The sequence below is a fragment of the Coregonus clupeaformis genome, chromosome 19, assembly GCF_020615455.1.
Source record: "Coregonus clupeaformis isolate EN_2021a chromosome 19, ASM2061545v1, whole genome shotgun sequence".
NCBI classification, from domain to species: Eukaryota; Metazoa; Chordata; class Actinopteri; order Salmoniformes; family Salmonidae; genus Coregonus; species Coregonus clupeaformis.
Genome location: NC_059210.1, coordinates 30,106,972 through 30,134,386, shown reverse-complemented (window position 1 = coordinate 30,134,386; position 27,415 = coordinate 30,106,972). Strand labels below are relative to the sequence as shown.

The following is a 27,415-nucleotide window of genomic DNA, read 5'->3' as shown; positions in this document are numbered from 1 at the left end:
CCAGCCGCAAACTCCAAACAGGAAGGGTGTACTGATAGCGCGTGAAGATCCCCAACGCACTTGGCTGACTCCAAGGCCATGAGAAGGGCAGTCTTGTAGGAAAGGACCTTCAGGTCCACAAACTCCAATGGTTGAAATAGAGGTTCACACAGAGCATCCAGGACCAAAGCCAGGTCTCAGGTCAGTGCCATATGTTCAGACACTGGTCTGAGCCGAGACACGCCTTTCAGGAACCGCACCACCAGAAGATGAGATCCAGGTGTGGGGCCGTCAATCCCTACATGACACGCCGAGACGGCTGCCATATAAACCTTCAATGTGAAAAAAGGCCCAGCTCAAAAAGCTCTTGCAAGAATATCAAAATGTCCACCAAAGAGCTCTGAAAAGGAGAAACTCCTTTAACTTGTCACCAACCCTCAAATGCATACCACTTGTATATGTATACAACCATCTCATAGAATCAGTTCCACCGGAGGAAACACAAAGACCAGGGTCCGAGGCCACTGATACACCAAAGCATCCATTCCCAACGGAGTGTCCAGATCCCTCATTGAAAAAACAGACGACAATGCAGATTTTTTCGCAATGCGTAAAGATATACATCGGCCCTGCCGAACCGGTCCAATATCTAGGCAACCACTTAGGGGTGCAGCCTCCACTCCGTAGAGATAGGATGACCCCCTGGAAAGATCCACACCCACGTTGAGAGATCCATGAAGATATGTAAACCTGAGCGACAGGAAATGCGCACTGCTCTATATGAGCAAATAACGGGCCAGGTTTATGAGAGGGAGATATCACGTCCCCCCCTGCCTTTTGATGTACGCCGTCCTGTCTGACCTTACCAACATTTACATTTACATTTACCAACACATGCTGGCCTGTCCAAGGAGTCAACGCACTTATGCATGACGGGGATAACTTGAGCAACCGATGGAGGGGGCGAGATGCGTCCAGACGCATAGCATTCACCCAGCGCTGAAACAAAAGCATCAACAGAAGTCCCAGAGGCACCAAAGTTATCCTAGAGTCCATCAGACCCAATAACCGCAGGCACAAGCGAAACCGTGCCAGACAGAGCCGGAATGCGACCCCTTCGGTAATGCTTCGCTGAGCAGCCCGGGTGAAGGATTTCCGTTGGGAAAAGCACCCGTAGAGCTGTGTCCTGTTTTTGTTTCTCCTCGACTCTGAACACTGTTAGAGAAACCGGAATGAGCCTCACTCGGCTGGGATGACACCCTTATCAACTCTGACCACCGCTGCTGCTCTCTCCCGTCCTCAGACAACCCCATTCCTGAGGTCTCTTCACCAGAAGACCCTTCGCCAACAGCCCTAATCTTTCTCACAAAGTCAGCTCGATGCCTAATGGAAGTTGAACACAGCCGGAAACAATGGTCACACTAACTGGTCCAAGCCAAAGCCTGTTGAGCATGTTTCCACCCCAGGCAAACAGGACAGCACTCGTGAGTATCTTTTTATTGGGCACGGTCAGAGGCTCAAACTCGGCTGGTAAGCCTTTTTGAACTTACTCTTACCACTGGCCATCTTACTCAAGCAAGGAAGCACTGGCTACACAAGCAGAGTAGAAAGTAGTGGGTTTTTAGCAAACACAAATCCTACCCAAGCAAGGAAGCATTAGATACACAAGCAGAGCAGAGAGTAGTTAGCTTTTAGCACACAAACATTGATAACATGACCCAAAACTCTTAATATCTAGGGGGAAAAGAACTCTCTCTACTAACAGACACCTAAGTCAGAGCCAAATATTGTAGTCTTCGTGTGCTTGAAAAGATGATAAATTGCGTGACATGTTCTTCCTTCATGTGAGCTGAAGAGCAAAGAATTAAGGAAATTATTGCGAGCCCCGATATTATAGCCAGGAAGGTGGGGCTTCCAAGGACGGGCTCGGCATCCATTGGCCCGTTGGGCGTAAATACTGCATGATTGGTAGTTGACGCCCAATAGTATGTCAAACTGAGTGACTGACTGAAAGGGAACAGCCCTTTATATATTATCCAACCCCCTCCCTCCATGAACAGAGTAAAATTGTTTCTGGATAACGTTTCCGTTGTTTCAACTAGCCACATTCTTGAATGATGTGATGCTGAAGTCATGAATGGGTCAGACACAGAACACCGTCAGAATTTTACACCATGTTGTAAAATTGACTACGCCAAAAGTATGTGGACACCTACTCGTTGAACATCTCATTCCAAAATCATGGGCATTAATATGGAGTTGCCCCCCCCTTTGCTGCTATAACAGCCTCTATTCTTTTGTGAAGGCTTTCCTCTAGATGTTGGAATATTGCTGCGGGGAATTGCTTCCATTCAGCCACAAGAGCATTAGTGAGGTCAGGCACTGATGTTGGCGTTCCAATTCATCCCAAAGGTGTTTGAAGGGGTTGAGGTCAGGGCTCTGTGCAGGCCAGTCAAGTTCTTCCACACCGATCTCGACAAACCAAGCACAGAATCATCTAGAATGTCATTGTATGCGTTAAGATTTCTCTTCACTGGAACTAAGGGGCCTAGCCCAAACCATGAAAAACAGCCCCAGACCATTTTTCCTCCTCTACCAAACTTTACAGTTGGCACTATGCATTGAGGCAGGTTGCATTCTCCTGGCGTCCGCCAAACCCAGATTCTTCCATCGGACTGCCAGACGGTGAAGACGATTTTTACGCGCTACGTGCTTCAGCACTCGGTGGTCCCGTTCTGTGAGCTTGTGTGGCCTACCACTTTGCGGCTGAGCCGTTGTTTCTCCTAGATGTTTCCACTTCACAATAACAGCACTTACCGTTGACCGTAGCAGCTCTAGCAAGGCAACAAAACTGACTTGTTGGAAAGGTGGCATCCTATGACGGTGCCACGTTGAAAGTCACTGAGCTCTTCAGTTATGACTATTCAACTGCCAATGTTTGTCTTTGGAGATTGCATGGCTGTGTCCTCAATTTTATACACCTGTCAGCAACGGGTGTGGGTGAAATAGCCGATTCCACTAATTTGAAGGGGTGTCCACATACTTTTGGCCATGTAGTGTACATCCCACATTTAGAGATCAGATGTTATATGGTTTGCAACCATATGGTTTGGAAAATGGCCACCATTTGGACAGAATGTTCTGAACTCCAATGTAAACAGACTTTGACTCTCTAGACAAGTGAAAAATGTACAGACACATTTTCCTTGCTTGGGTTGGTGGTAAACATATCAGAATATGCAGTAGATATGCAGCTTAACCCTAAATAATTACTGGGTTGGCTTGAATCTTGCAAATTCTTGCCGTAATAAAGGAAGGCATACATGTATAAAAACCTACACTAAAATGTTTTTTTCAGCCAGTGATTCTCCCTTGGGATCCTAAATGCTGAGCAGACACTGTGAGAAAACTTAAGTGCTCCATAGTTGGGTTGCTTCCTTGACTTGACAGTTAAACAAAGCTCTCCCAGTATCGGCTCCCAAACTGTATCCATTTGTCGGCCGCAGAATGTCTCTGGAATGCTAACTATAGTTTATACAAAGACAGATGGCAGGTAAAACCTGAACGTTTCACTCCAATAATGTGCTCTTGACTTTTCTGTGAGAGTATTAGGAATATAAAAACATGTTCCATTCAAATGTGGACCGAATCTCACTTATCTTTGACTTTCTGAAGTGTATGTTTGCACTTGAAAAACATATGTGGAATTGCATTGTGTTCTGGGCATCTATTCAATAAACAATTAAAAATACATTTTGGATGACAAAGAATGCAAAGCGGTTTCAGGGCGGTATTTGCTAAAGAATGCTTCGATGCGATTAGGACTGCAAGCCTTCCTGCCTTGCTCCTGTCTCCATCTTCAAGTAGCAACCAGATGACATGCTACAGGATTCATGACTACAATGTTCTCCTTCCATAGAGGTCATGTGTATGTTCTGAATTAAGGTGAAGACAGCAAGTGATGTGTTTTGAGCTGAGATCTATGGAATGGACATGGCCAGTGAACTATACATCTAAGATGTCCATTTGAAGGGACAGGAACATACCTCCTACTGGGCACACACTGGTTGAATCAACATGGTTTCAACGTAATTTGTCATTGGATTTGAAAAATGTCATCAATCAGTACTGTTTTCATCTAATTTCAACCAGCATTATAAGCATTGAAATTAGAAAAAACTTCATCTTAAATACATTGACATAACCTGACTAACAGGTTGTTATATCAATATAATTTCAATATAATCATCAGAACTATGTATACGTTGAAATTGTGTTAAATTCCACATAAAAACGTTAATCTTTTTCATCTTATATTCAATATATATTGGGTGGTTGAAATTATGTTCAATTTTATATTTGATTAGACATTTTATTTGACCTTGTTTCAATGTTGATTGTAAAATGGTATGTTTGAATCAACGTCATGCCATCAAACTAAATAAAGAGGTATATTGAAATAAAATGTGAATCCACAGTCCAATGTTTCCTGCCTGAACAGTGACTCCTAATGGTAATGCACTTCAGTGAGAACACCATCCAGTTGCCTACCTCTATGTACCCTGCTTAGCTTTGGAAACAAGCTGCAGTTCAGTTGAGTTAACACATTCAGACATTGATCAGCTTCCATACTCATTTGTGTAGACTACCTAAATAAGATGTAATAGTTGAAAGTAACTAACTTTTCTTACACAAGCTGTATGTGAAATTACATTTAAAGTGATGTTGGGTTTATGTAGGCTATATTGACATCTGATTTGCCCAACAAAGGACAACATAATTTCAACGTGTAACTAGGTATATTATAATTAATCTATGGTTGATTGGATCTTTGGAAGTTTCGAAGTAGTTACCATTAGCCCTACAAACAGGCTATTCATGATATTTATAATACATTTTCACCTTGGGTTGCTAAAATTCCAATAACGCGCCTAATTTCAGTTCATGTGACAAAACAAGCATATAGTGTAGGGGATTCATTGTACCATCTAAACTGCTTGAAATATATTTTCAATAACCAAAAATATTGTATTTTCAGCTGTTTGAAGCTGGTGTACAAAACCCGAAAGATAAAAAACAAAATGTAAGAACGGGAAGCATAGAAATAACGCACATAGAACAGAGCTACCATTTCTTAGATTTGCTTTCAATGAGAATAACTCATATATCTATGTGAATTTCGTCGGGTCGCCCAAAAAGTTACATATTGCAGCTTTAACTGTAAGGTTTCTCTTATCAAATCAAATCAAATTTGTCATAGGTGTAGACTAACCAAGCCCCCAGTGTCCAGTCTGGAAAAATGAAGTCACAAGCTCTGCTGGTCGGCTACTGCGTAGAACCAAGCGGTGCCAAAAGCCATGATCTACCCTAGAAAGCTTATGGAAATTATGATCGCCAGAACAGAAATAGCAACAAAAAAAATACGACCTTTTTGGGGCGATCAAGTTCGATCCCCACTGTGAATTATTTTCAAGTTTGCTACAAATCAAGATATTTAATTAAATAGTGATCAATTCTGACTACCATTCTGGTTTTGTTATATTTCAGTCCTCTCAAGCTCTGTCAGGTTGGATGGGGAGCTTCGCTGCACAGCTATTTTCAGGTCTCTCCAGAGATGTTCGATCAGGTTCAAGTCCGGGCTCTGGCTGGGCCACTCAAGGACATTTGGAGACTTGTCCCGAAGCCAGTCCTGCGTTGTCTTAGCTGTGTGCTTAGGGTCAATGTCCTGATGGAAGGGGAACCTTCGCCCCAGTCTGAGGTCCTGAGCGCTCTGGATCAGATTTTCATCAAGGATCTCTCTATACTTTGCTCCGTTCATCTTTCCCTCGATCCTGACTAGTCTCCCAGTCCCTGCTGCTGAAAAACATCTCCACAGTATGATGTTGCCAGCACCATGCTTCACCGTAGGGATGGTATTGGCCAGGGGATGAGCGGTGCCTGATTTCCTCCAGGCGAGACGCTTGGCATTCGGGCCAAAGAGTTCAATCTTGGTTTCATCAGACCAAAGAATCTTGTTTCTCATGGTCTGAGAGTCCTTTAGGTGCCTTTTGGCAAACTCATGGCCATTAATATGGAGTTGGTCCCCCCTTTGCTGCTATAACAGTCTCCACTCTTCTGGGAAGGCTTTCCACTAGATGTTGGAACATTGCTGCGGGGAATTGCTTCCATTCAGCCACAAGAGCATTAGTGCGGTCGGGCACTGATGTTAGGCGATTAGGCCTGGCTCGCAGTCGGTGTTCCAATTCATCCCAAAGGTGTTCGTTGGGGTTGAGGTCAGGGCTCTGTGCAGGCCAGTCAAGTTCTTCCACACCGATCTCGACAAACCATTTCTGTATGGACCTCGCTTTATGCATGGGGGCATTGTCATCCTGAAACAGGAAAGGGCCTTCCACAAACTGTTGCCACAAAGTTGGAAGCACAGAATCGTGTAGAATGTAATTTGTCTGTCGGAGATGACGAAGCGTCACACCGAGGACACATTTCCACTGCTCCAGAGTCCAATGGCAGCAAGCTTTACACCCCTCCAGCCAATGCTTGGCATTGTGCATGGTGATCTTAGGCTTGTGTACGGCCACTCGGCCATGGAAACCCACTTCATGAAGCTCCCGACGAGCAGTTCCTGTGCTGACGTTGCTTCCAGAGGCAGTTTGGAACTCGGTTTTCTGCGCTTCACGCTTCAGCACTCAGCGGTCCCGTTCCGTGAGCTTGTGTGACCTACCACTTCGCGGCTGAGCCGTTGTTGCTCCTAGACATTTCCACTTCACAATAACAGCACTTACATTTGACCGGGGCAGCTAAATCAGGGCATACATTTTACGAACTGACTTATTGGAAAGGTGGCATCTTATGCCATGTTGAAAGTCACTGAGCTCTTCAGTAAGGCCACTCTACTGCCTGTGTTTGTCTATGGAGATTGCATGGCTGTGTGCTCGATTTTATACACCTGTCAGCAATGGGTGTAGCTGAAATAGCCAAATCCACTAATTTGAAGGGGTGTCCACATACTTTTGTATATATTGTGTATGTGACCTGATGTACTGGTTATGTGGCTGTGGGAGCAAATTCCAATATTACCAATCTTTTTGCAGCATTGGGACACCATGCGCTTCACTGCAAAATACTGTGTAGCTCTTGCCATTGTATGTTGATTCTGCTGCCATCTGATAGTGTTTTTCTGTTTGACCTATGATTTGTCTACTTTGCGAGTTGGACTGGTTTGCCAAAACCGATAATCCAGCTAGGATTATGGTTAACCATTTTATTGTTATTGAGCAACATAGGACAACAATTTGTTATACAATAACATTTTATTGAGACTTGCTGTCTTATTACATTCAGTATGCATCCCTATGTACCAAAGAAACATAACTCAAGGGCTACAGAATGTTCTGTAAGACAGCACCCATTTGTTAGCTATATAATGTGCGTTAAACAGCAATAATGTCAAGTGCTGTAAATAAACACACAATAAAGACATAACTGTACTAGCCTTGGCTATTATCAGCTCAGACAAGGGATCGGTCGCCTGGCAGGCTGACCCAACCCCCCCCCCCCAGTCCCCTCAGCCCCCGAGGCAGCTACTGAAGAAGAGGTTAGTCAGTCAGGCCCAGCTCCAGGGGACAAACCATTTCCTCTGTCTATTTCAAGCTGCCGTGACTGGGGGATGACGCCATGCTCTAGCCCCTGAACACTGGAATCTGTGTGAACCACCACACTGCACCCCTTCCCTCCTCTCCGCTCCCCTGAGCTGCCAAGCAGCCCCTCTCACACCCCCTCTCCTCTCCGCAACATGTGAAGCAATACACTATAGTGTCGGGCGGGCCGCACCCGGCTATATTTATCCAGCACAATTTAGTCAGGTCTTGCCAGCTGCAAGAGCAGAACCAAGCTACCCCAGCAGGCCCCTTGATTCTGTCCCGTAGGAACCAGCCTCTGACGAGACTGGCGGGCTGCAAATTACCCAGAAACACTTCAGGGTTTTCATCAGGCCTGAAGAAGATTTCAGCAGGACAGAAGTTGGCATTGATATGCCTCTGTGTCAGCACACTGTAAATACTCACCCTCCTTGCATATTGCCGTCTGCCTGCCAAAGCCATGTTGCGAAAGTCAAATGGCAGGAGATATTCAAACTGCATATTGAGGTCGACAGATGACTGAGAGTAATTTCATGCATCAACAGACAATCATGTTATATTTTCTGGGTTGGGTTGCTGGAAAGAAGGGATTTTGCTCTCTCGATAGAACATACAAGGATGTTCCTGTCGGGTTTCCATTGGTTGCAGGATATTGTTATAAGGGAGAGTTTTCACAAAAACTTTACCACAACATTTCTAACAAGCACCATTGAGAGGACTCAAAATGTGTTAGTTGTATTAGTGTAAGATACACTATCCCATGATTTAACCACAGTGGCCTCATGAGTGTATGACTCAGACTCAGACATTCTGTGGACCTGAGGGAACTCCCACAGACCAGCAGCACTAGACTGGTGTCTCCTACATTTAATCAAGGTTGCCATTTTGGACGTAGCCGATGACTCATTAAAACATGTGAGCTACCATCAAGGCTGTCTGTGTTTGTTTTATTAACAGAAGGAAAGTCCCATGGAGGGTTTAAATTACAAAGCCTCACAAGTATGTCTTCAAAGATATACTGTAGGTTGACATATTTTCAAAATAGATATTGAATCATTTTAAGGAATGTATTTTCCCTAGTATTCCCTTGTATGATCATTAATGTAGATTTGGCCATAGCTGATGTAAAGCTTGGCTCCAAGCCGGTAAATTGTTACAAAGGTTCCTATGGGTTCAGCAGTAAAATAACAATAACGTTTTCTTGGTATAACAGTTAATTGCTCTCTAACAAGTCCTTTTTATTTACATTTACATTTTAGTCATTTAGCAGACGCTCTTATCCAGAGCAACTTACAGTTAGTGAGTGCATACATTTTCATACTGGCCCCCCGTGGGAATCAAACCCACAACCCTGACGTTCCAAGCGCCATGCTCTACTAACTGAGCTACACGGGACCAGTTTCCATCACAATCTCTACCTAATCGAAAGAACAAAGAAATAAGAGCAAACAGTAGGCATTCTTGAAATCAGGAACTAGTGCGATGGCAATCGGAACATTTTTTAAGCCTCTCACAGAAGCAGTTTTGTCTATATTAGGATGGGGAAGCTACAGGGATATTTTAATTAAGGCTTATGGGGTTGCCATGTTGCTAACCATCAGACCAGACTCTTTTCTCACACTTCCCCCAATGAATCATCCCAACACTGGAGACTATTTATATGAAAATGGTATTTTCTCAGTGTGAACTCTCGGTCCCATCCCTCGTCAGTGAGTCAGCACACGATGGAGTAGTGGATGGATAGTTCATTTATTACCAAGCTGCAATGATGGGACACAGTATAGATGAATGTTCAGTCATAAAAGCGATATTAACAGCACTCCAACAACAATTCTCCATAGATCTGCTGTATAATGTACTAGTAAAAAGAAAATCTGAATGTCTATAAAGGTCCTGGTGATCGTATAGTAGATACTTTTTTTAAATAATAATTTCTTATTTCTAATAATACAAATAAATAAATAGTCTCATGTCTACAACATTACAATAAACTACTATCATCCATTTTAGTATTCAAAATATATCAAATGAACCTGAAAAGTGACTCGATGTCACATTAGTGGCGAAGAAATAGAACGCACAACATAGTATTTCTGAGCTAACAACCACACTAACAAGCTAGCTGGTGCTCATGAGCTTATAAAACATTTATACTTTGTACAATCGTCAACAATAAATTACCTGCAATGATGGGACACAGTATAGATGAACGTTCAGTTATAAAAGGGATATTATCAGCACTCATAAAGAAGATGCATTTTCGAGTTACAAAGGGCAACCTTAGCTAGCAATAAACTCACATGGAAACAATATTCTTAGATTAGGAAATTAACATATAAAGAGTGGCTTATTTGAAGCCAAATAAACAACAGTAGTTACTGATAACATCAATCGGTAATGTATGATACAAAATGTGAATTTTATGACAACATAATGACAGTTTTTATCCCAGGACATTCAACTCTCAACTCACCCACAACAATGGCGAAGGTGCATAAAGATGTCGGAATTCAGATATGACATCATTGTTTTAGCCCTATCCACAGAGTTTTGAAACTACAGCGTACAGCATGGTTCAATGCACAATTACAATTTTTCCGTTTTTAAAATTGCCGGTGTCTTGGAGTAAAAATTTTGATAACGTATACAGTGTTAATGATGAGACAAAAAAAGAGTAACGGAGAGGAATGTACAATACGGGCAAACAAGGCATTTGTGGTAAATTCATGGGGGCCGCTATATTTGTGATCGGACCATAACATAATTTGCATATACATTACTCTTACAGAATTTCCACGTGGGCTAGGATATTGGAAATGTAATCAAAGCCTAATGGATGATAACTTGTTTTTAACTAGGACAGAAGAATTTATAACTGACTTTTTCGACATAGGGACAGCAGATCCCCTTATTGTATGGGACACTTTTAAATGTGCCTTTAGAGAACATGCAATTCAGTACTCATCTCTAAAACAAAAGCAATTTAGGTAAAAAGAGTCCATATTAACAAAGGAAATGGAAGGACTAACAGTACAGATAGATACCAATAAAAACTGTACCATAGAGGCTAAGAATAAGTTAGAGGAAAAACAAAAATAAATTGAGGAATTTATTCAAGAAAGATCATGTGTAATATATTATAAAAATAAAGCGAACTGGATGGAATATGGGGGAAAATGCACCAAAAGAATATACTGAATCTTGTTACAAATGATGGAGTCACCCATGAGTCAACAAACAATATTTTGAAAAAGGAAGTAAAGTACTTCAAGCATATCTTTTCGTTTCAGTCTCTTCCATCTCCAGTAACCGAAGCTAATTGTATGGCTTTTTCTTCTAATAATAATGTAAAATTAACAGCTGTACAGAAAGACTCATGTGAAGACCACATTACAGAGGAGGAACTTCTTGATGCAATTAAAGCCTTTAAGTCCGGGAAAACTCCATGGATGGATGGCATACTAGTGGAGGTATTCCCCAAAATTTTGGATATACTCAGAGGACCATTATTAGCATGTTTTAACCACTCCTATATAAGTGGTAGATTATCAGACACTCAATAAGAAGGTCTGATTTCATTACTACTGAAACAGGATTCAAGTGGTAAATATAAAGATCCAGTCCATTTAAAAAAGTGTAGGCCTTTTACACTTCAGTGTTTTGATGCAAGAATTTGAGCAAAATGCTTAACACATAGAATTAAAAAGGTATTTGTCAGATATTTTTCATCCTAATCAGACAGGTTTTTTACATGGAATATATAATGGAGATAATATAAGACAAGTACTGGAAACAATAGAACACTATGAAAAATCTGGGAAAACAAACCTGGTATTCATACCTGACTTTGAAAAGGCCTTTGATAAAGTATGACTGTAGTAAAATGGGTTAAAGGTATGTACAGTGAGGGAAAAAAGTATTTGATCCCCTGCTGATTTTGTACGTTTGCCCACTGACAAAGAAATGATCAGTCTATAATTTTAATGGTAGGTTTACTTGATCAGTGAGAGACAGAATAACAACAAGAAAATCAAGAAAAATGCATGTCAAAAATGTTATGAATTAATTTGCATTTTAATGAGGGAAATAAGTATTTGACCCCTCTGCAAAACATGACTTAGTACTTGGTGGCAAAACCCTTGTTGGCAATCACAGAGGTCAGACGTTTCTTGTAGTTGGCCACCAGGTTTGCACACATCTCAGGAGGTATTTTGTCCCACTCCTCTTTGCAGATCTTCTCTAAGTCATTAAGGTTTCGAGGCTGACGTTTGGCAACTCGAACCTTCAGATCCCTCCACAGATTTTCTATGGGATTAAGGTCTGGAGACTGGCTAGGCCACATCAGGACCTTAATGTGCTTCTTCTTGAGCCACTCCTTTGTTGCCTTGGCCGTGTGTTTTGGGTCATTGTCATTCTGGAATACCCATTCACAACCCATTTTCAATGCCCTGGCTGAGGGAAGGAGGTTCTCACCCAAGATTTGATGGTACTTGGCCCCGTCCATCGTCCCTTTGATGCAGTGAAGTTGTCCTGTCCCCTTAGCAGAAAAACCCCCCTAAAGCATAATGTTTCCACCTCCATGTTTGACGGTGGGGATGGTGTTCTTGGGGTCATAGGCAGCATTCCTCCTCCTCCAAACACGGCGAGTTGAGTTAATGCCAAAGAGCTCCATTTTGGTCTCATCTGACCACAACACTTTCAACCATTTCTCCTCTGAATCATTCAGATGTTCATTGGCAAACTTCAGACGGGCATGTATATGTGCTTTCTTGAGCAGGGGGACCTTGCGGGCGCTGCAGGATTTCAGTCCTTCACGGCGTAGTGTGTTACCAATTGTTTTCTTGGTGACTATGGTCCCAGCTGCCTTGAGATCATTGACAAGATCCTCCCGTGTAGTTCTGGGCTGATTCCTCACCGTTCTCATGATCACTGCAACTCCACGAGGTGAGATCTTGCATTGAGCCCCAGGCCGAGGGAGATTGACAGTTATTTTGTGTTTCTTCCATTTGCGAATAATCGCACCAACTGTTGTCACCTTCTCACCAAGCTGCTTGGCGATGGTCTTGTAGCCCATTCCAGCCTTGTGTAGGTCTACAATCTTGTCCCTGACATCCTTGGAGAGCTCTTTGGTCTTGGCCATGGTGGAGAGTTTGGAATCTGATTGATTGCTTCTGTGGACAGGTGTCTTTTATACAGGTAACAAGCTGAGATTAGGAGCACTCCCTTTAAGAATGTGATCCTTATCTCAGCTCGTTACCTGTATAAAAGACACCTGGGAGCCATAAATCTTTCTGATTGAGAGGGGGTCAAATACTTATTTCCCTCATTAAAATGCAAATCAATTTATAACATTTTGACATGCTTTTTTCTGGATTTTGTTGTTGTTATTCTGTCTCTCACTGTTCAAATAAACCTACCATTAAAATTATAGACAGATAATTTCCTTGTCAGTGGGCAAACGTACAAAATCAGCAGGGGCTCAAATACTTTTTTCCCTCACTCTATAGTAACCCTAGGTGTAAAATAGTAAATAATGGCTACTTTTCAGAAAGTTTTAAACTGTCAAGAGGAGTAAAACAAGGTTGTCCACTATTGGCATATCTATTTCTTATTGGCATTGAAATGTTAGCTTTTAAAATCAGATCCAACAATAATATTAAGGGGTTAGAAATCCAGGGCTTAAAAACAAAGGTGTCATTGTATGCTGATGATTAATGTTTTCTTTTAAATCCACAATTTGGATCCCTCAACAGCCTCAAAGAGGATCTAGATACTTTTTCTAACCTCTCTCGATTCAAATCAAATTATGATTAGTGTACTACAGTGCCGTGCAAAAGTATTCCTCCCTCTTGCCGTTTTTTCCTATTTTGTTGCATTACAACCTGTAATTTAAATTGCTTTTTATTTGGATTTCATGTAATGGACATACACAAAATAGTCCAAATTGGTGAAGTGAAGTGAAAAAAATAACTTGTTTCAAAGAATTCTAAAAAATTAATAACGGAAAAGTGGTGCGTGCATGTCACGACTTCCGCCGAGGCTGCCTCCCCTCCTTGTTTGGGAAGGCTACGGCATTCGTCGTCACCGGCTTACTAGCCACTGCCGCTCCATAATTCATCATTCCATTTGTCTTGTCTTATGTATTACACACACCTGGTTCTGTATAAGTGTTCCCTCTGCCCCCCTTGTCCTTGTGGGTGATTGTTTATTTGTGGAAGTAGTGTAGCTCGGTGGAGCTACTATTACCTTGTTATTGCCGGGGTATATATTTCCCCTGTGCCTGTTATTGTTGGAGCTACCGTTACCTTCAATGAATAGTTATGCACGCTCCAGATTTCTGTTTGTTTGTCTTATTTCTTGTTTGTTTCACGTAAAAAAATATTTGGCATCTTCAAAGTGGTGGGCATGTTGTGTAAATGAAATGATACAAACCCCCCAAAAATCCATTTTAATTCCAGATTGTAAGGCAACAAAATAGGAAAAATGCCAAGGGGGTGAAAACTTTTGCAAGCCACTGTATATTATGCATTGGATAATGAAAAAATACAAGTTTTACATTACCATGTAGTTTACCAATAAAATGGTCTGACGGGGTGAGGACATACTCGGTATACATTTCCCGAAAGAAAGAAATGATCTCACTCCAATAAATGTTTATAGAAAGTCAGCAAAAATAGATAAGCTCTTGCTACCATGGAAAGGAAAATACTTGTCCATTTGTGCAAAAATCAACCTTATTAACTCTTTAGTCATATCCCAGTTTACCTTTTTGCTTATGGTCTTGCCTATATCTAGCGACCTGTTTTTAAATTACACTACCAGTCAAAAGTTTTAACTATTTTTTACAGTGTAGAGTAATAGTGAAGACATCACAACTACACTGCTCAAAAAAATAAAGGGAACACTAAAATAACACATCCTAGATCTGAATGAATGAAATAATCTCATTAAATACTTTTTTCTTTACATAGTTGAATGTGCTGACAACAAAATCACACAAAAATTATCAATGGAAATCAAATGTATCAACCCATGGAGGTCTGGATTTGGAGTCACCCTCAAAATTAAAGTGGAAAACCACACTACAGGCTGATCCAACTTTGATGTAATGTCCTTAAAACAAGTCAAAATGAGGCTCAGTAGTGTGTGTGGCCTCCAAGTGCCTTTATGACCTCCCTACAATGCCTGGGCATGCTCCTGATGAGGTGGCAGATGGTCTCCTGAGGGATCTCCTCCCAGACCTGGACTAAAGCATCCGCCAAATCCTGGACAGTCTGTGGTGCAACGTGGCGTTGGTGGATGGAGCGAGACATGATGTCCCAGATGTGCTCAATTGGATTCAGGTCTGGGGAACGGGCGGGCCAGTCCATAGCATCAATGCCTTCCTCTTGCAGGAACTGCTGACACACTCCAGCCACATGAGGTCTAGCATTGTCTTGCATTAGGAGGAACCCAGGGCCAACCGCACCAGCATATGGTCTCACAAGGGGTCAGAGGATCTCATCTCGGTACCTAATGGCAGTCAGGCTACCTCTGGCGAGCACATGGAGGGCTGTGCGGCCCCCTAAAGAAATGCCACCCCACACCATGACTGACCCACCGCCAAACCGGTCATGCTGGAGGATGTTGCAGGCAGCAGAGCGTTCTCCACGGCGTCTCCAGACTCTGTCACGTCTGTCACATGTGCTCAGTGTGAACCTGCTTTCATCTGTGAAGAGCACAGGGCGCCAGTGGCGAATTTGCCAATATTGGTGTTCTCTGGCAAATGCCAAACGTCCTGCACGGTGTTGGGCTGTAAGCACAACCCCCACCTGTGGACGTCGGGCCCTCATACCACCCTCATGGAGTCTGTTTCTGACCGTTTGAGCAGACACATGCACATTTGTGGCCTGCTGGAGGTCATTTTGCAGGGCTCTGGCAGTGCTCCTCCTGCTCCTCCTTGCACAAAGGCGGAGGTAGCAGTCCTGCTGCTGGGTTGGTGCCCTCCTACGGCCTCCTCCACGTCTCCTGATGTACTGGCCTGTCTCTTGGTAGCGCCTCCATGCTCTGGACACTACGCTGACAGACACAGCAAACCTTCTTGCCACAGCTCGCATTGATGTGCCATCCTGGATGAGCTGCAATACCTGAGCCACTTGTGTGGGTTGTAGACTCCGTCTCATGCTACCACTAGAGTGAAAGCACCGCCAGCATTCAAAAGTGACCAAAACATCAGCCAGGAAGCATAGGAACTGAGAAGTGGTCTGTGGTCACCACCTTCAAAACCAGTCCTTTATTGGGGGTGTCTTGCTAATTGCCTATAATTTCCACCTGTTGTCTATTCCATTTGTACAACAGCATGTGACATTTATTGTCAATCAGTGTTGCTTCCTAAGTGGACAGTTTGATTTCACAGAAGTGTGATTGACTTGGAGTTACATTGTGTTGTTTAAGTGTTCCCTTAATTTTTTTGAGCAGTGTATATAATAACACATATGGAATCATGTAGTAAATAAAAAAGTGTTAAACAAATCAAAATATATTTTATATTTGAGATTCTTCAAATAGCCACCCTTTGCCTTGCTGACAGCTTGGCACACTCTTGGCATTGTCTCAACCAGCTTCACCTGGAATGCTTTTCCAACACTCTTGAAGGAGTTCCCACATATGTTGAGCACTTGTTGGCTGTTTTTCCTTCACTCTGCGGTCCGACTCATCCCAAACCATCTCAATTGGGTTGAGGTCGGGGGATTCTGGAGGCCAGGTCATCTGATGCAGCACTCCATCACTCTCCTTCTTGGTAAAATAGCCCTTACACAGCCTGGAGGTGTGTTGGGTCACTGTCCTGTTGAAAAACAAATGATAGTCCCACTAAGCCCAAACCAGATGGGATGGCGTATCGCTGCAGAATGCTGTGGTAGCCATGCTGGTTAAGTGTGCCTTGAATTCTAAATAAATCACAGACAGTTTCATTAGCAAAGCACCCCCACCCCCACACCTTAACACCTCCTCCTCCATGCTTTACGGTGGGAACTACACATGCGGAGATCATCCGTTCAACCACACCACACGGCGGTTGGAACCAAAAATCTCCAATTAATGTCCATTGCTCGTGTTTCTTGGCCCAAGCAGGTCTCTTCTTCTTATTGGTGTCCTTTAGTAGTGGTTTTGTTGCAGCAATTCGACAATGAAGGCCTGATTCACACAGCCCCCTCTGAACAGTTAATGTTCAGATGTGTCTGTGACTTGAACTTGAGCATTTATTTGGGCTACGATTTCTGAGGCTGGTAACTCTATTGAACTTCTCCTCTGCAGCAGAGGTAACTCTGGGTCTTCCATTCCTATGGCTGTCCTCATGAGAGCCAGTTTCATTTACATTTTACGTCATTTAGCAGACGCTCTTATCCAGAGCGACTTACAGTTAGTGAATACATATTATTATTTTTTTATACTGGCCCCCCGTGGGAAACGAACCCACAACCCTGGCGTTGCAAACTCCATGCTCTATCAACTGAGCTACATCCCTGCCGGCCATTCCCTCCCCTACCCTGGACGACGCTGGGCCAATTGTGCTTCGCCCATGAGTCTCCCGGTCGCGGCCGGCTGCGACAGAGCCTGGATTCGAACCAGGATCTCTAGTGGCACAGTTAGCACTGCGATGCAGTGCCTTAGACCACTGCGCCACTCAGGAGACAATAGCGCTTCATAGCGCTTGATGGTTTTTGCGACTGCACTTGAAGAAACTTTCAAAGTTCTTGAATTTTCCGTATTGACTGACCTTCATGTCTTAAAGTAATGATGAACTGTCGTTTCTCTTTGCTTAAAAGAGCTGTTCTTGCCATAATATGGACTTGGTCTTTTACCAAATAGGGCTATCTTCTGTATACCCCCCTACATTTTCACAACACAACTGATTGGCTCAAATGCATTAAGAAGGTAATAAATTCCACAAATTAACCTTCAAGAAGGCACACCTGTTAATTGAAATGCATTCCAGGTGACTACCTCATGAAGCTGGTTGAGAGAATGCCAAGTGTGCAAAGCTGTCATCAAGGCAAAGGGTGGCTATTTGAAGAATTTCAAATATAAAATATACTTCGATTTGTTTAACACATTTTTGGTTACTACATGATTCCATATGTGTTATTTCATAGTTTTGATGTCTTCACTATTATTCTACAATTTAGAAAATAGTAAAAATAAAGAAAAACCCTTGAATGAGTAGGTGTGTCCAAAGTTTTGACTGGTACTGTATATAAAATATAGGACAAAACACAACACCACAACACTACATAAAGAGAGACCTAAGACAACAACATAGCATGGCAGCAACACACGACAACACAGCAAGGTAGCAACCCAACATGAAAACAACATGGCAGCAGCACAACATGGTAGCAGCACAAGACAAGGTACAAACATTATTGGGCACAGACAACAGCACAAAGGGCAAGAAGGTAGACACAACAATACATCAAGCGAAGCAGCCACAACTCTCAGTAAGAGTGTCCATGATTGAGTCTTTGAATGAAGAGATGGAGATAAAACTGTCCAGTTTGAGTGTTTTTTGTAGTTCGTTCCAGTCGCTAGCTGCAGCAAACTGGAAAGAGGAGCGACCCAGGGATGTGTGTGCTTTGGGGACCTTTAGCAGAATGTGACTGGTAGAACGGGTGTTGTATGTGGAGGATGAGGGCTGCAGTAGGTATCTCAGATAGGGGGGAGTGAGGCCTAAGAGGGTTTTGTAAATAAGCATCAACCAATGGGTCTTGCTATGGGTATACAGAGATTACCAGTTTACAGAGGAGTATAGAGGGCAGTGATGTGTCCTATAAGGAGCATTGGTGGCAAATCCGATGGCCGAATGGTAAAGAACATCTAGCCGCTCTAGAGCACCCTTACCTGCCAATCTATAAATTACGTCTCCGTAATCTAGCATGGGTAGGATGGTCATCTGAATCAGGGTTAGTTTGGCAGCTGGGGTGAAAGATGAGCGATTACGATATAGGAAACCAAGTCTAGATTTAACCTCAGCCTGCTGATTTGATATGTGCTGAGAGAACGACAGTGTACCGTCTAGCCATACTCCCAAGTACTTGTATGAGGTGACTACCTCAAGCTCTAAACCTTCAGAGGTAGTAATAACACCGGTGGGGAGAGGGGCATTCTTTTAACAAACCACATGACCTTTGTTTTGGAGGTGTTCAGAACAAGGTTAAGGGCAGAGAAAGCTTGTTGGACACTAAGAAAGCTTTGTTGTAGGGCGTTGAACAAAAAATCCGGGGAGGGGCCAGCTGAGTATAAGACTATCATATGCATATAAATGGATGAGAGAGCTTCCTTCTGCCTGCGCTACAGTGGGGAAAAAAGTATTTAGTCAGCCACCAATTGTGCAAGTTCTCCCACTTAAAAAGATGAGAGAGGCCTGTAATTTTCATCATAGGTACACGTCAACTATGACAGACAAATTGAGAAAAAAAAATCCAGACAATCACATTGTAGGATTTTTAATGAATTTATTTGCAAATTATGGTGGAAAATAAGTATTTGGTCACCTACAAACAAGCAAGATTTCTGGCTCTCACAGACCTGTAACTTCTTCTTTAAGAGGCTCCTCTGTCCTCCACTCGTTACCTGTATTAATGGCACCTGTTTGAACTTGTTATCAGTATAAAAGACACCGGTCCACAACCTCAAACAGTCACACTCCAAACTCCACTATGGCCAAGACCAAAGAGCTGTCAAAGGACACCAGAAACAAAATTGTAGACCTGCACCAGGCTGGGAAGACTGAATCTGCAATAGGTAAGCAGCTTGGTTTGAAGAAATCAACTGTGGGAGCAATTATTAGGAAATGGAAGACATACAAGACCACTGATAATCTCCCTCGATCTGGGGCTCCACGCAAGATCTCACCCTGTGGGGTCAAAATGATCACAAGAACGGTGAGCAAAAATCCCAGAACCACACGGGGGGACCTAGTGAATGACCTGCAGAGAGCTGGGACCAAAGTAACAAAACCTACCATCAGTAACACACTACGCCGCCAGGGACTCAAATCCTGCAGTGCCAGATGTGTCCCCCTGCTTAAGCCAGTACATGTCCAGGCCCGTCTGAAGTTTGCTAGAGTGCATTTGGATGATCCAGAAGAGGATTGGGAGAATGTCATATGGTCAGATGAAACCAAAATAGAACTTTTTTGGTAAAAACTCAACTCGTCGTGTTTGGAGGACAAAGAATGCTGAGTTGCATCCAAAGAACACCATACCTACTGTGAAGCATGGGGGTGAAACATCCTGCTTTGGGGCTGTTTTTCTGCAAAGGGACCAGGACGACTGATCCGTGTAAAGGAAAGAATGAATGGGGCCATGTATCGTGCGATTTTGAGTGAAAACCTCCTTCCATCAGCAAGGGCATTGAAGATGAAACGTGGCTGGGTCTTTCAGCATGACAATGATCCCAAACACACCGCCCGGGCAACGAAGGAGTGGCTTCGTAAGAAGCATTTCAAGGTCCTGGAGTAGCCTAGCCAGTCTCCCGATCTCAACCCTATAGAAAATCTTTGGAGGGAGTTGAAAGTCCGTGTTTCCCAGCGACAGCCCCAAAACATCACTGCTCTAGAGGAGATCTGCATGGAGGAATGGGCCAAAATACCAGCAACAGTGTGTGAAAACCTTGTGAAGACTTACAGAAAACGTTTGACCTGTGCCGGGGCGGCAGGTAGCTTAGTGGGTAAGAGCGTTGTGCCAGTAACCGAAAGGTCGCTGGTTCTAATCCCCGAGCCGACTAGGTGAAAAATCTGTCGATGTGCCCTTAAGCAAGGCACTTAACCCTAATTGCTCCTGTAAGTCGCTCTGGATAAGAGCGTCTACTAAAATGTAAATGTCATTGCCAACAAAGGGTATATAACAAAGTATTGAGAAACTTTTGTTATTGACCAAATACTTATTTTCCACCATAATTTGCAAATAAATTCATAAAAAATCCTACAATGTGATTTTCTGGATTTTTTTTCCTCAATTTGTCTGTGATAGTTGACGTGTACCTATGATGAAAATTACAGACCTCTCTCATCTTTTTAAGTGGGAGAACTTGCACAATTGGTGGCTGACTAAATACTTTTTTCCCCCACTGTATATTGTTGATGTAAATTGAGAAGAGCGTTGGGCCTAGGATCGAGCCTTGGGGTAGTCCCTTGGTGACAGGCAGTGGCTGAGATAGCAGATGTTCTGACTTCATGCACTGCACTCTTTGAGAGAGGTAGATTAGCAAACCAGGCCAAAGACACCTCATAGACACCAATACTCCTTAGCCGGCCAACAAGGATGGAATGGTCATCATTTAGGACCTTTAAGGTTGCAGTGACACATCCATAACCTTAGTGGAAACCAGATTGCATACCAGAGAGAATACTATAGACATCAAGAAAGCCAGTCAGCTGAATATTGACAAGTTTTGCCAACACTTTTGATAAACAGGGCAAAATAGAGCATGTGTCTGCACAGTTTCTTCGAGCCATAGACTGTAAAAAGAAGCCTTGAGCACACAGTAAAGTTGATCTGCTCACTCAGCTGTACCTCAAAAGTAATACAACACATGATCTATTACAATTGTGATCATTTCATTTAAAAAATATATAATTTCAAAATGGCCTGAGAAGAACAACATTTGCAGGGCAATTATAGCGTAGCCAATATGCAGTGATAATGTATTGGGCATAATAGCCTACTACAAACCTCATTGCTACAGAACTGTTTTGAATAGGTTAATGTTGCGTAGGCTTAATTTTTTTAAGTGCATTTTGACTCAGAAAGTGATCTTGACTCAGTAAAGGTTGGTGACTGCTAAACTATATCTAAACTAATTTCAAACATATAATAATAGAGTTAGCCTAAAGACAATATTAAAATGACTATAGTCTGATGGGTGAGAATATTATCAATTGTTAAATTGTATATGAAGAACCTGATGAACAGCGCAGCTTGGAATTGAGAGGCAGGGAAATGAAACTGAGTGCCAAAAAGTGACTTTAGCAAATTATCCTACAGAGTTACAAGCAGGTAAGATGTTTTGATGTCTATATAGTATCAGAAAGAGACAATTCTGCAGTTTCCAAATCACCTATCCTTGCTAAACTCTTAAAAATTACCCCTTGAGCTCTATTTCAAAATAGAACACATTTTTTTCGGGCTGAACTACCGCTATTACATGCGCTCCCCACGTGCACTCGCAACACTCAAAGCACAGTAATATATTTACATTTACATTTACGTCATTTAGCAGACGCTCTTATCCAGAGCGACTTACAAATTGGTGCATTCACCTTATGATAGCCAGTGGGACAACCACTTGACAATTTAAAAAAAAATATATTTCAACTTTTTTATTTTTAGAGTATATTTTTTAATTTTAAATTGTTTTATATATATATTGTTTATTTTGTAAAATATTTTTGTAAAATATTTTTGGTTTGTTTGTTTTTGTGGGGGTGGGGGGGGTGGGGGGCGGTAGAAGGATTACTATATACTATTCCAGGTATTCCTTAAAGAGGTAGGGTTTCAAGTGTCTCCGGAAGGTGGTCAGTGACTCCGCTGTCCTGGCGTCGTGAGGGAGCTTGTTCCACCATTGGGGTGCCAGAGCAGCGAACAGTTTTGACTGGGCTGAGCGGGAACTGTGCTTCCGCAGAGGTAGGGGGACCAGCAGGCCAGAGGTGGAAGAACCCAATGCCCTCGTTTGGGTGTAGGGACTGATCAGAGCCTGAAGGTAAGGAGGTGCCGTTCCCCTCACAGCTCCGTAGGCAAGCACCATGGTCTTGTAGCAGATGCGAGCTTCAACTAGAAGCCAGTGGAGTGTGCGGAGGAGCGGTTTTTATTTGAACTGAAAATATCCCACTGTTCTTTTGAAATACATATTTTTTCATAAATTAATTCCTTAAGAACTGCCCTTAACTAATGAATGATTTATGATCTTTGTGATGGTGTTTATTTTATTATTATTTTATTTATATATTTTTTGTACATATAGCCTGCAGTTACATAAACTAATGAAAATGCTATTGTGTTCTATGAAGTACATGATCTTTTGTATAATGTTACCTAAGACCTTCATAAACACAACGAAATGATTATTCTTCCGATAGCATATATGACATTTATTTATTAGACTGTTAGAATGTTGACTTTCAAAAGACACGTCATTGGCCCGAAGGGGTCCAAGGAGGCCAGGCTTTTCTAGTGTTAATCACTAGCATGGAGGCCAATCAAAGTAGATCAGGTTTGCATTAGACACCATCAAAGCGAACATGCATTTTTGCCTAACAGAATGCTAATACACATAATAATAGTCCGTAGCCTATATAGACTAGAACAGTGGTCCACAACCTTTTCTTTGTTGAGATCACTTTATGAGTCATAATGCAAGCAGAGTGCTTTTCTCTGTGGGCGCGGGAGATCAAGTGTGCCTACAATGTATTGTGTGATATCAGTTAAATGATCAATAGCCTATAGGGCCTAACTACAGAGCATGGGCGGAGAAGCACAGGACAAAGTTCTATTTCCAATTAAATGAAATTCCAAAAAATTATAGGCTATTTACACTGACTGGAAATAAATATTGTTTCATGCATTTGCCTATTTTCATATATAAATAACATAGAGTCCCTTATATTTCAAAACTCGAGTCTCAAGCTAGGCTATATGATAACAATGGTAATAGGTCAGTTGTTGTAGCCTATTACTTGCAAGGCACATCAGAGCATACATTTAAATAACTACATTTTATATGGTGGCAGTGTGGTTATGGAATGGGCAGGCATAAGCTATGGACAACGTACACAATTGCATTTTATCGATGGCAATTTGAATGCACAGAGATACCGTGACGAGATCCTGAGGCCCATAGTCGTGCCATTAATCCGCCTCCATCACCTCATGTTTCAGCATGATAATGCAAGGCCCCATGTCGCAAGGATCTGTACACAATTCCTGGAAGCTGAAAATGTCCCAGTTCTTCCATGGCCTGCATACTCAACAGACATGTTACCCATTGAGCATGTTTGGGATGCTCTGGATTGATGTGTACGACAGCATGTTCCTGTTCCCGCCAATATCCAGCAACTTCGCACAGCCATTAAAGAGGAGTGGGACAACATTCCACAGGCCACAATCAACAGCCTGATCAACTCTATGTGAAGGAGATGTGTCGCGCCGCATGAGGCCAATGGTGGTCACATCAGATACTGACTGGTTTTCTGATCCACGCCCCTACCTTTTTTTTAAAGGTTTCTGTCACCAACAGATGCATATCTGTATTCCCAGTCATGTCAAATCCATAGATTAGGGCCTAATGAATTTCAATTTACTGATTTCCTTATGTGAACGGTAACTCAGTAAAATATTTTAAATTGCTGCATGTTGTGTTTATACTTTTGTTCACAGGGAATAGGGTACCATTTGGGATGCAACCTTTGTGATTATGTGGGATGCGAAACCACATGTCTCTAACATGGATGTCTGTACATTGATGTCTGTACTACATACTTACATGTATACTGTTGCCATCCTATTCTATGATGAAGTCCAAAAGGCCGAAAATAAGTCCTGTGTGATTTGCGCAGTATTTATACACTGTCGGATTTGCAAAGCCCGTATGTTTAGATCTACATAATGTGCATTTACAATTAACCATAACATTACAGTTAGTAAACTGTTTAAATTGGGGGGTGAATTCAGGGTCGCTGGCTGCATTAGTCTCCAGCCACCAATGGATTAATCTCGTCAATTCCCGAAAACAAATATTGGATTTATTAATCTAATGCGCAGCCATAGTGCAGTTTACTCTTCTGCCAACTCGCACAGAACACATGGGCTCCTTGTATAGAAGCTCCAAGAAGCCCAGTGTCAAAATCCATATTTGTTTAACCCTGTTACCATACCAACATAATACACAGCGGTGGAGAGGGAAATGTAGTAGTTTTGACTAGAAAGGATAGAGCTTTTGTCAGATTTGACTTTTTGTAGCAGGTTAGGAGAATTATTGTAGCAGGTTAGGATAATTAGGTTAAAGTTAGGAAAAGGGTTAGGGTTAGCTAAAATGCAAAAAAAGTACAAACTCATTATGGAACGAGCCATTTAGTAACACCTCCAACGACCAGAGTGACTTTTCTATAGCATTCTGCTGTTGTACAATATCGTACAACTTCGTCCAGTTCCAGCTGGGAGCAATGTGGCACCCCGTGACACAGGAACACGATGTAAACATAGAGGAGGTGAGGTCAGAGATGCACATTCCAGGTAGTTTGTGAGGTGTTCCTGACAGCTTGTGGTCAGAAGGGTGAGGGGAAGGGGGAAGGGGGAGAGAGAGAAAGGCACAGACTCTGGAACATCTGTTTAGCATTAGCGCTATCGGGTCAGCAGTTTAACACTACAGACTGTGGTGCCGATAGATATCAATGCTATCACCTGATAACATCGCATTACAGTGCTAACGCTACAGATGAGATTCACTACACAGGCTTTGAAGTTTGAAATTATTCCCTAAACTAGACTTATCAATCAATACGCACATTTGTAAGATGATCCCATGGAATTATACAATGGCATAGCCATGAAGTGGTAAGTTGATACATTCATGAGCATGGATATTATGGATGGAAACACAGCGACCACAGACCACCACGATAAAGTGGATTGCGGAAACCAAATCTTCTTTAGCTTTGATTCTATGCCACTGAGATTATGTAACAAGCGGTTTTTGACTCAGATCATGTGGCATTCCCAACCCCAGACTGAGGCTCATCACTGTTTGCCCATTGGAGTTTAATCTGAGTTAAATTTCCAATGTGATTTGAAAGATCTAAGAGCCTGGGACAAACAATAAACTAAACATCTGCGCAAAGGGGCCGGGGCTACTCCTGCCAAATTGCCATGTGTACAGATTTCTGTAGGATCCAGTGACCTTTTGAAAGGCATCGTTTCATTCCCTCACCGGATTCAGGGCAAACACCAGATTTGCCTTCCCCCAACCAGTGCACACATGCACACGCATGCACGGACGTGATCGCACAAACACACACTTCTGAGGTGCTGCTGCAGCTGATTCAAACAAACTCAGAACTGTGGGGCCATTGTATAGACCATGCTACACATCCAAGTAAGGAGAAGGGAGAGAGGGCGGAGAATGGAGGGAGGGAGGCAGCCGGCTCTCTCCTGACCCTCCACCCCCTCAAGCTCACTTCCCTGGATGGGTGAAATCAAACCTCGCCTACCCTGCCCCTGGTCTGCTTCTGAAAGAGCCTTTCAGAGCCCGAGGAGGGGACCTCAACTCACCTCCCTGTAAAGTCAGCTACCTAACCACTGACTGCAACACACTGCTCCCACAAAACTGTTCCTGAGCAAACATTACACTGACACACATAAACTTCAACATCTGCTTTCTGAGACGTATAGCACTGCACAAGACCTACAGCAGATCTCTCCAGGCGTATCTAGTTTTATGCAAAACAGTGGAGAGCAGTAAAAGGTGTTTGAAAGTTTGAAAGAAACCTGACTGAGCGATATCAAATGGTGTGGGATGAAGTCACCCCTATGCCCGGGTCCAACGTCAGTTTTTCTTTTTTCCTCCCAAAAGTGAGGAGGGTGAAGGATCGATTAGGGTAATGATTTGGTTAGGTTTAGCTGAACCTAAATCTGCGATTAGGAGCAACTTCAACCCAGAAACCCAACTGATTATGATTATGATTGTGATTTATATGTATAGGAGGGAAGCCCCTGAAAGTGAGAGTTGACTTGAATGACCCCCATAGCTACAGCTGTGACTTTCTGACATAACAGGGGGTCGGTCGGCTGGGAGACTAATAGCTTGACGACCTAATTTGGCTTGTTGCACTTACCTCCATGGCTGGGGCTGGGCAGACAGAGCAGAGGCAAGAAGGCACTCAGCAGGACCAAACGCAGGGCTCTCATGTTACCGGTGTAGTCCTCTGCAACTCACTCTCCATTCAAAGGGAACTGTCTTCCAGTTAATTTTGGGAGCCGAGTTGCTTCTGCAGCCTCTACTCTATGAAAGGGGCTGGGCCCCCGAAGTAGACGCCCTTCTTCCTGCAACCCCCCGAAAAGCCACAAGAGCCCTGCCTACGCCTTCCTCCAGCCCTTTGCCTAGCACACTCCCAGAGAGAGCCACGCCGACCCTGGTGGAAAAAAGTACACAACTCTCCCTCGCCCCTTTCTCCCCCTCTCACTCTCTCTCGCTCCCTCTCTCTCAAATTACTGAGTCTGGTCACTTAAATTTGAAGGGCTCTTTTTGTATTCTGCCAGTAATTGGAATGGCCCTTAGAGACTGCAGGCTATTGCTGCAGGGATAAAACTTTTGGTTTTAATTAAAGATGAAAATCAAGGTTGTTTCACTCTCTGTTGCTTTTGTCTCTTAAATCTGGAGGCAGTGTCTTTGTTACTACTTGGTAGTAATAATGGTATGCACATACAAATCCTACACTTGAATTCAATGGAATAACTTCTGAAAAGTGTACACAGTAAATCAAGGAGAGTTTAAATCAGTGTTAACATTTTAGGGTTAAATTGACTCTACTGGAGTTATCTTAACACTCAACAGTGATAAGCTCAATGGAGTTAGCGCTGATAATTGTGTACTTTTAACCCTACTAGAGACAGGGAGTTAAATCTATGGAACATTCACATATGTGGGAGGGGCCTCATTGTCATATTTCCCAGCATGCTCTGTTGTAGGTAGATTTCTTAAATTGGTTGTTTCAATATCTATGATTTCGCATTGATTGTTTTGATCTTATACTACACAAATATAAGTAACAC

The 27,415-nt window shown here is 42.7% G+C and overlaps 1 protein-coding gene across 1 annotated transcript in view; it reads right to left on the bottom strand.

The window, feature by feature from the left end:
- The window catches only part of cspg4 (chondroitin sulfate proteoglycan 4), a 108,219-nt gene extending 81,633 nt beyond the window's left edge, over window positions 1-26,586 (bottom strand). Inside the window, exon 1 of the mRNA XM_041837657.2 lies at window positions 26,479-26,586. Within this exon, the coding sequence (XP_041693591.2) occupies window positions 26,479-26,551 (73 nt within the window). The 5' untranslated portion in view covers window positions 26,552-26,586. The remainder of the gene's footprint in view (window positions 1-26,478) is intronic.
- Window positions 26,587-27,415: the final 829 nt, after the last annotated feature.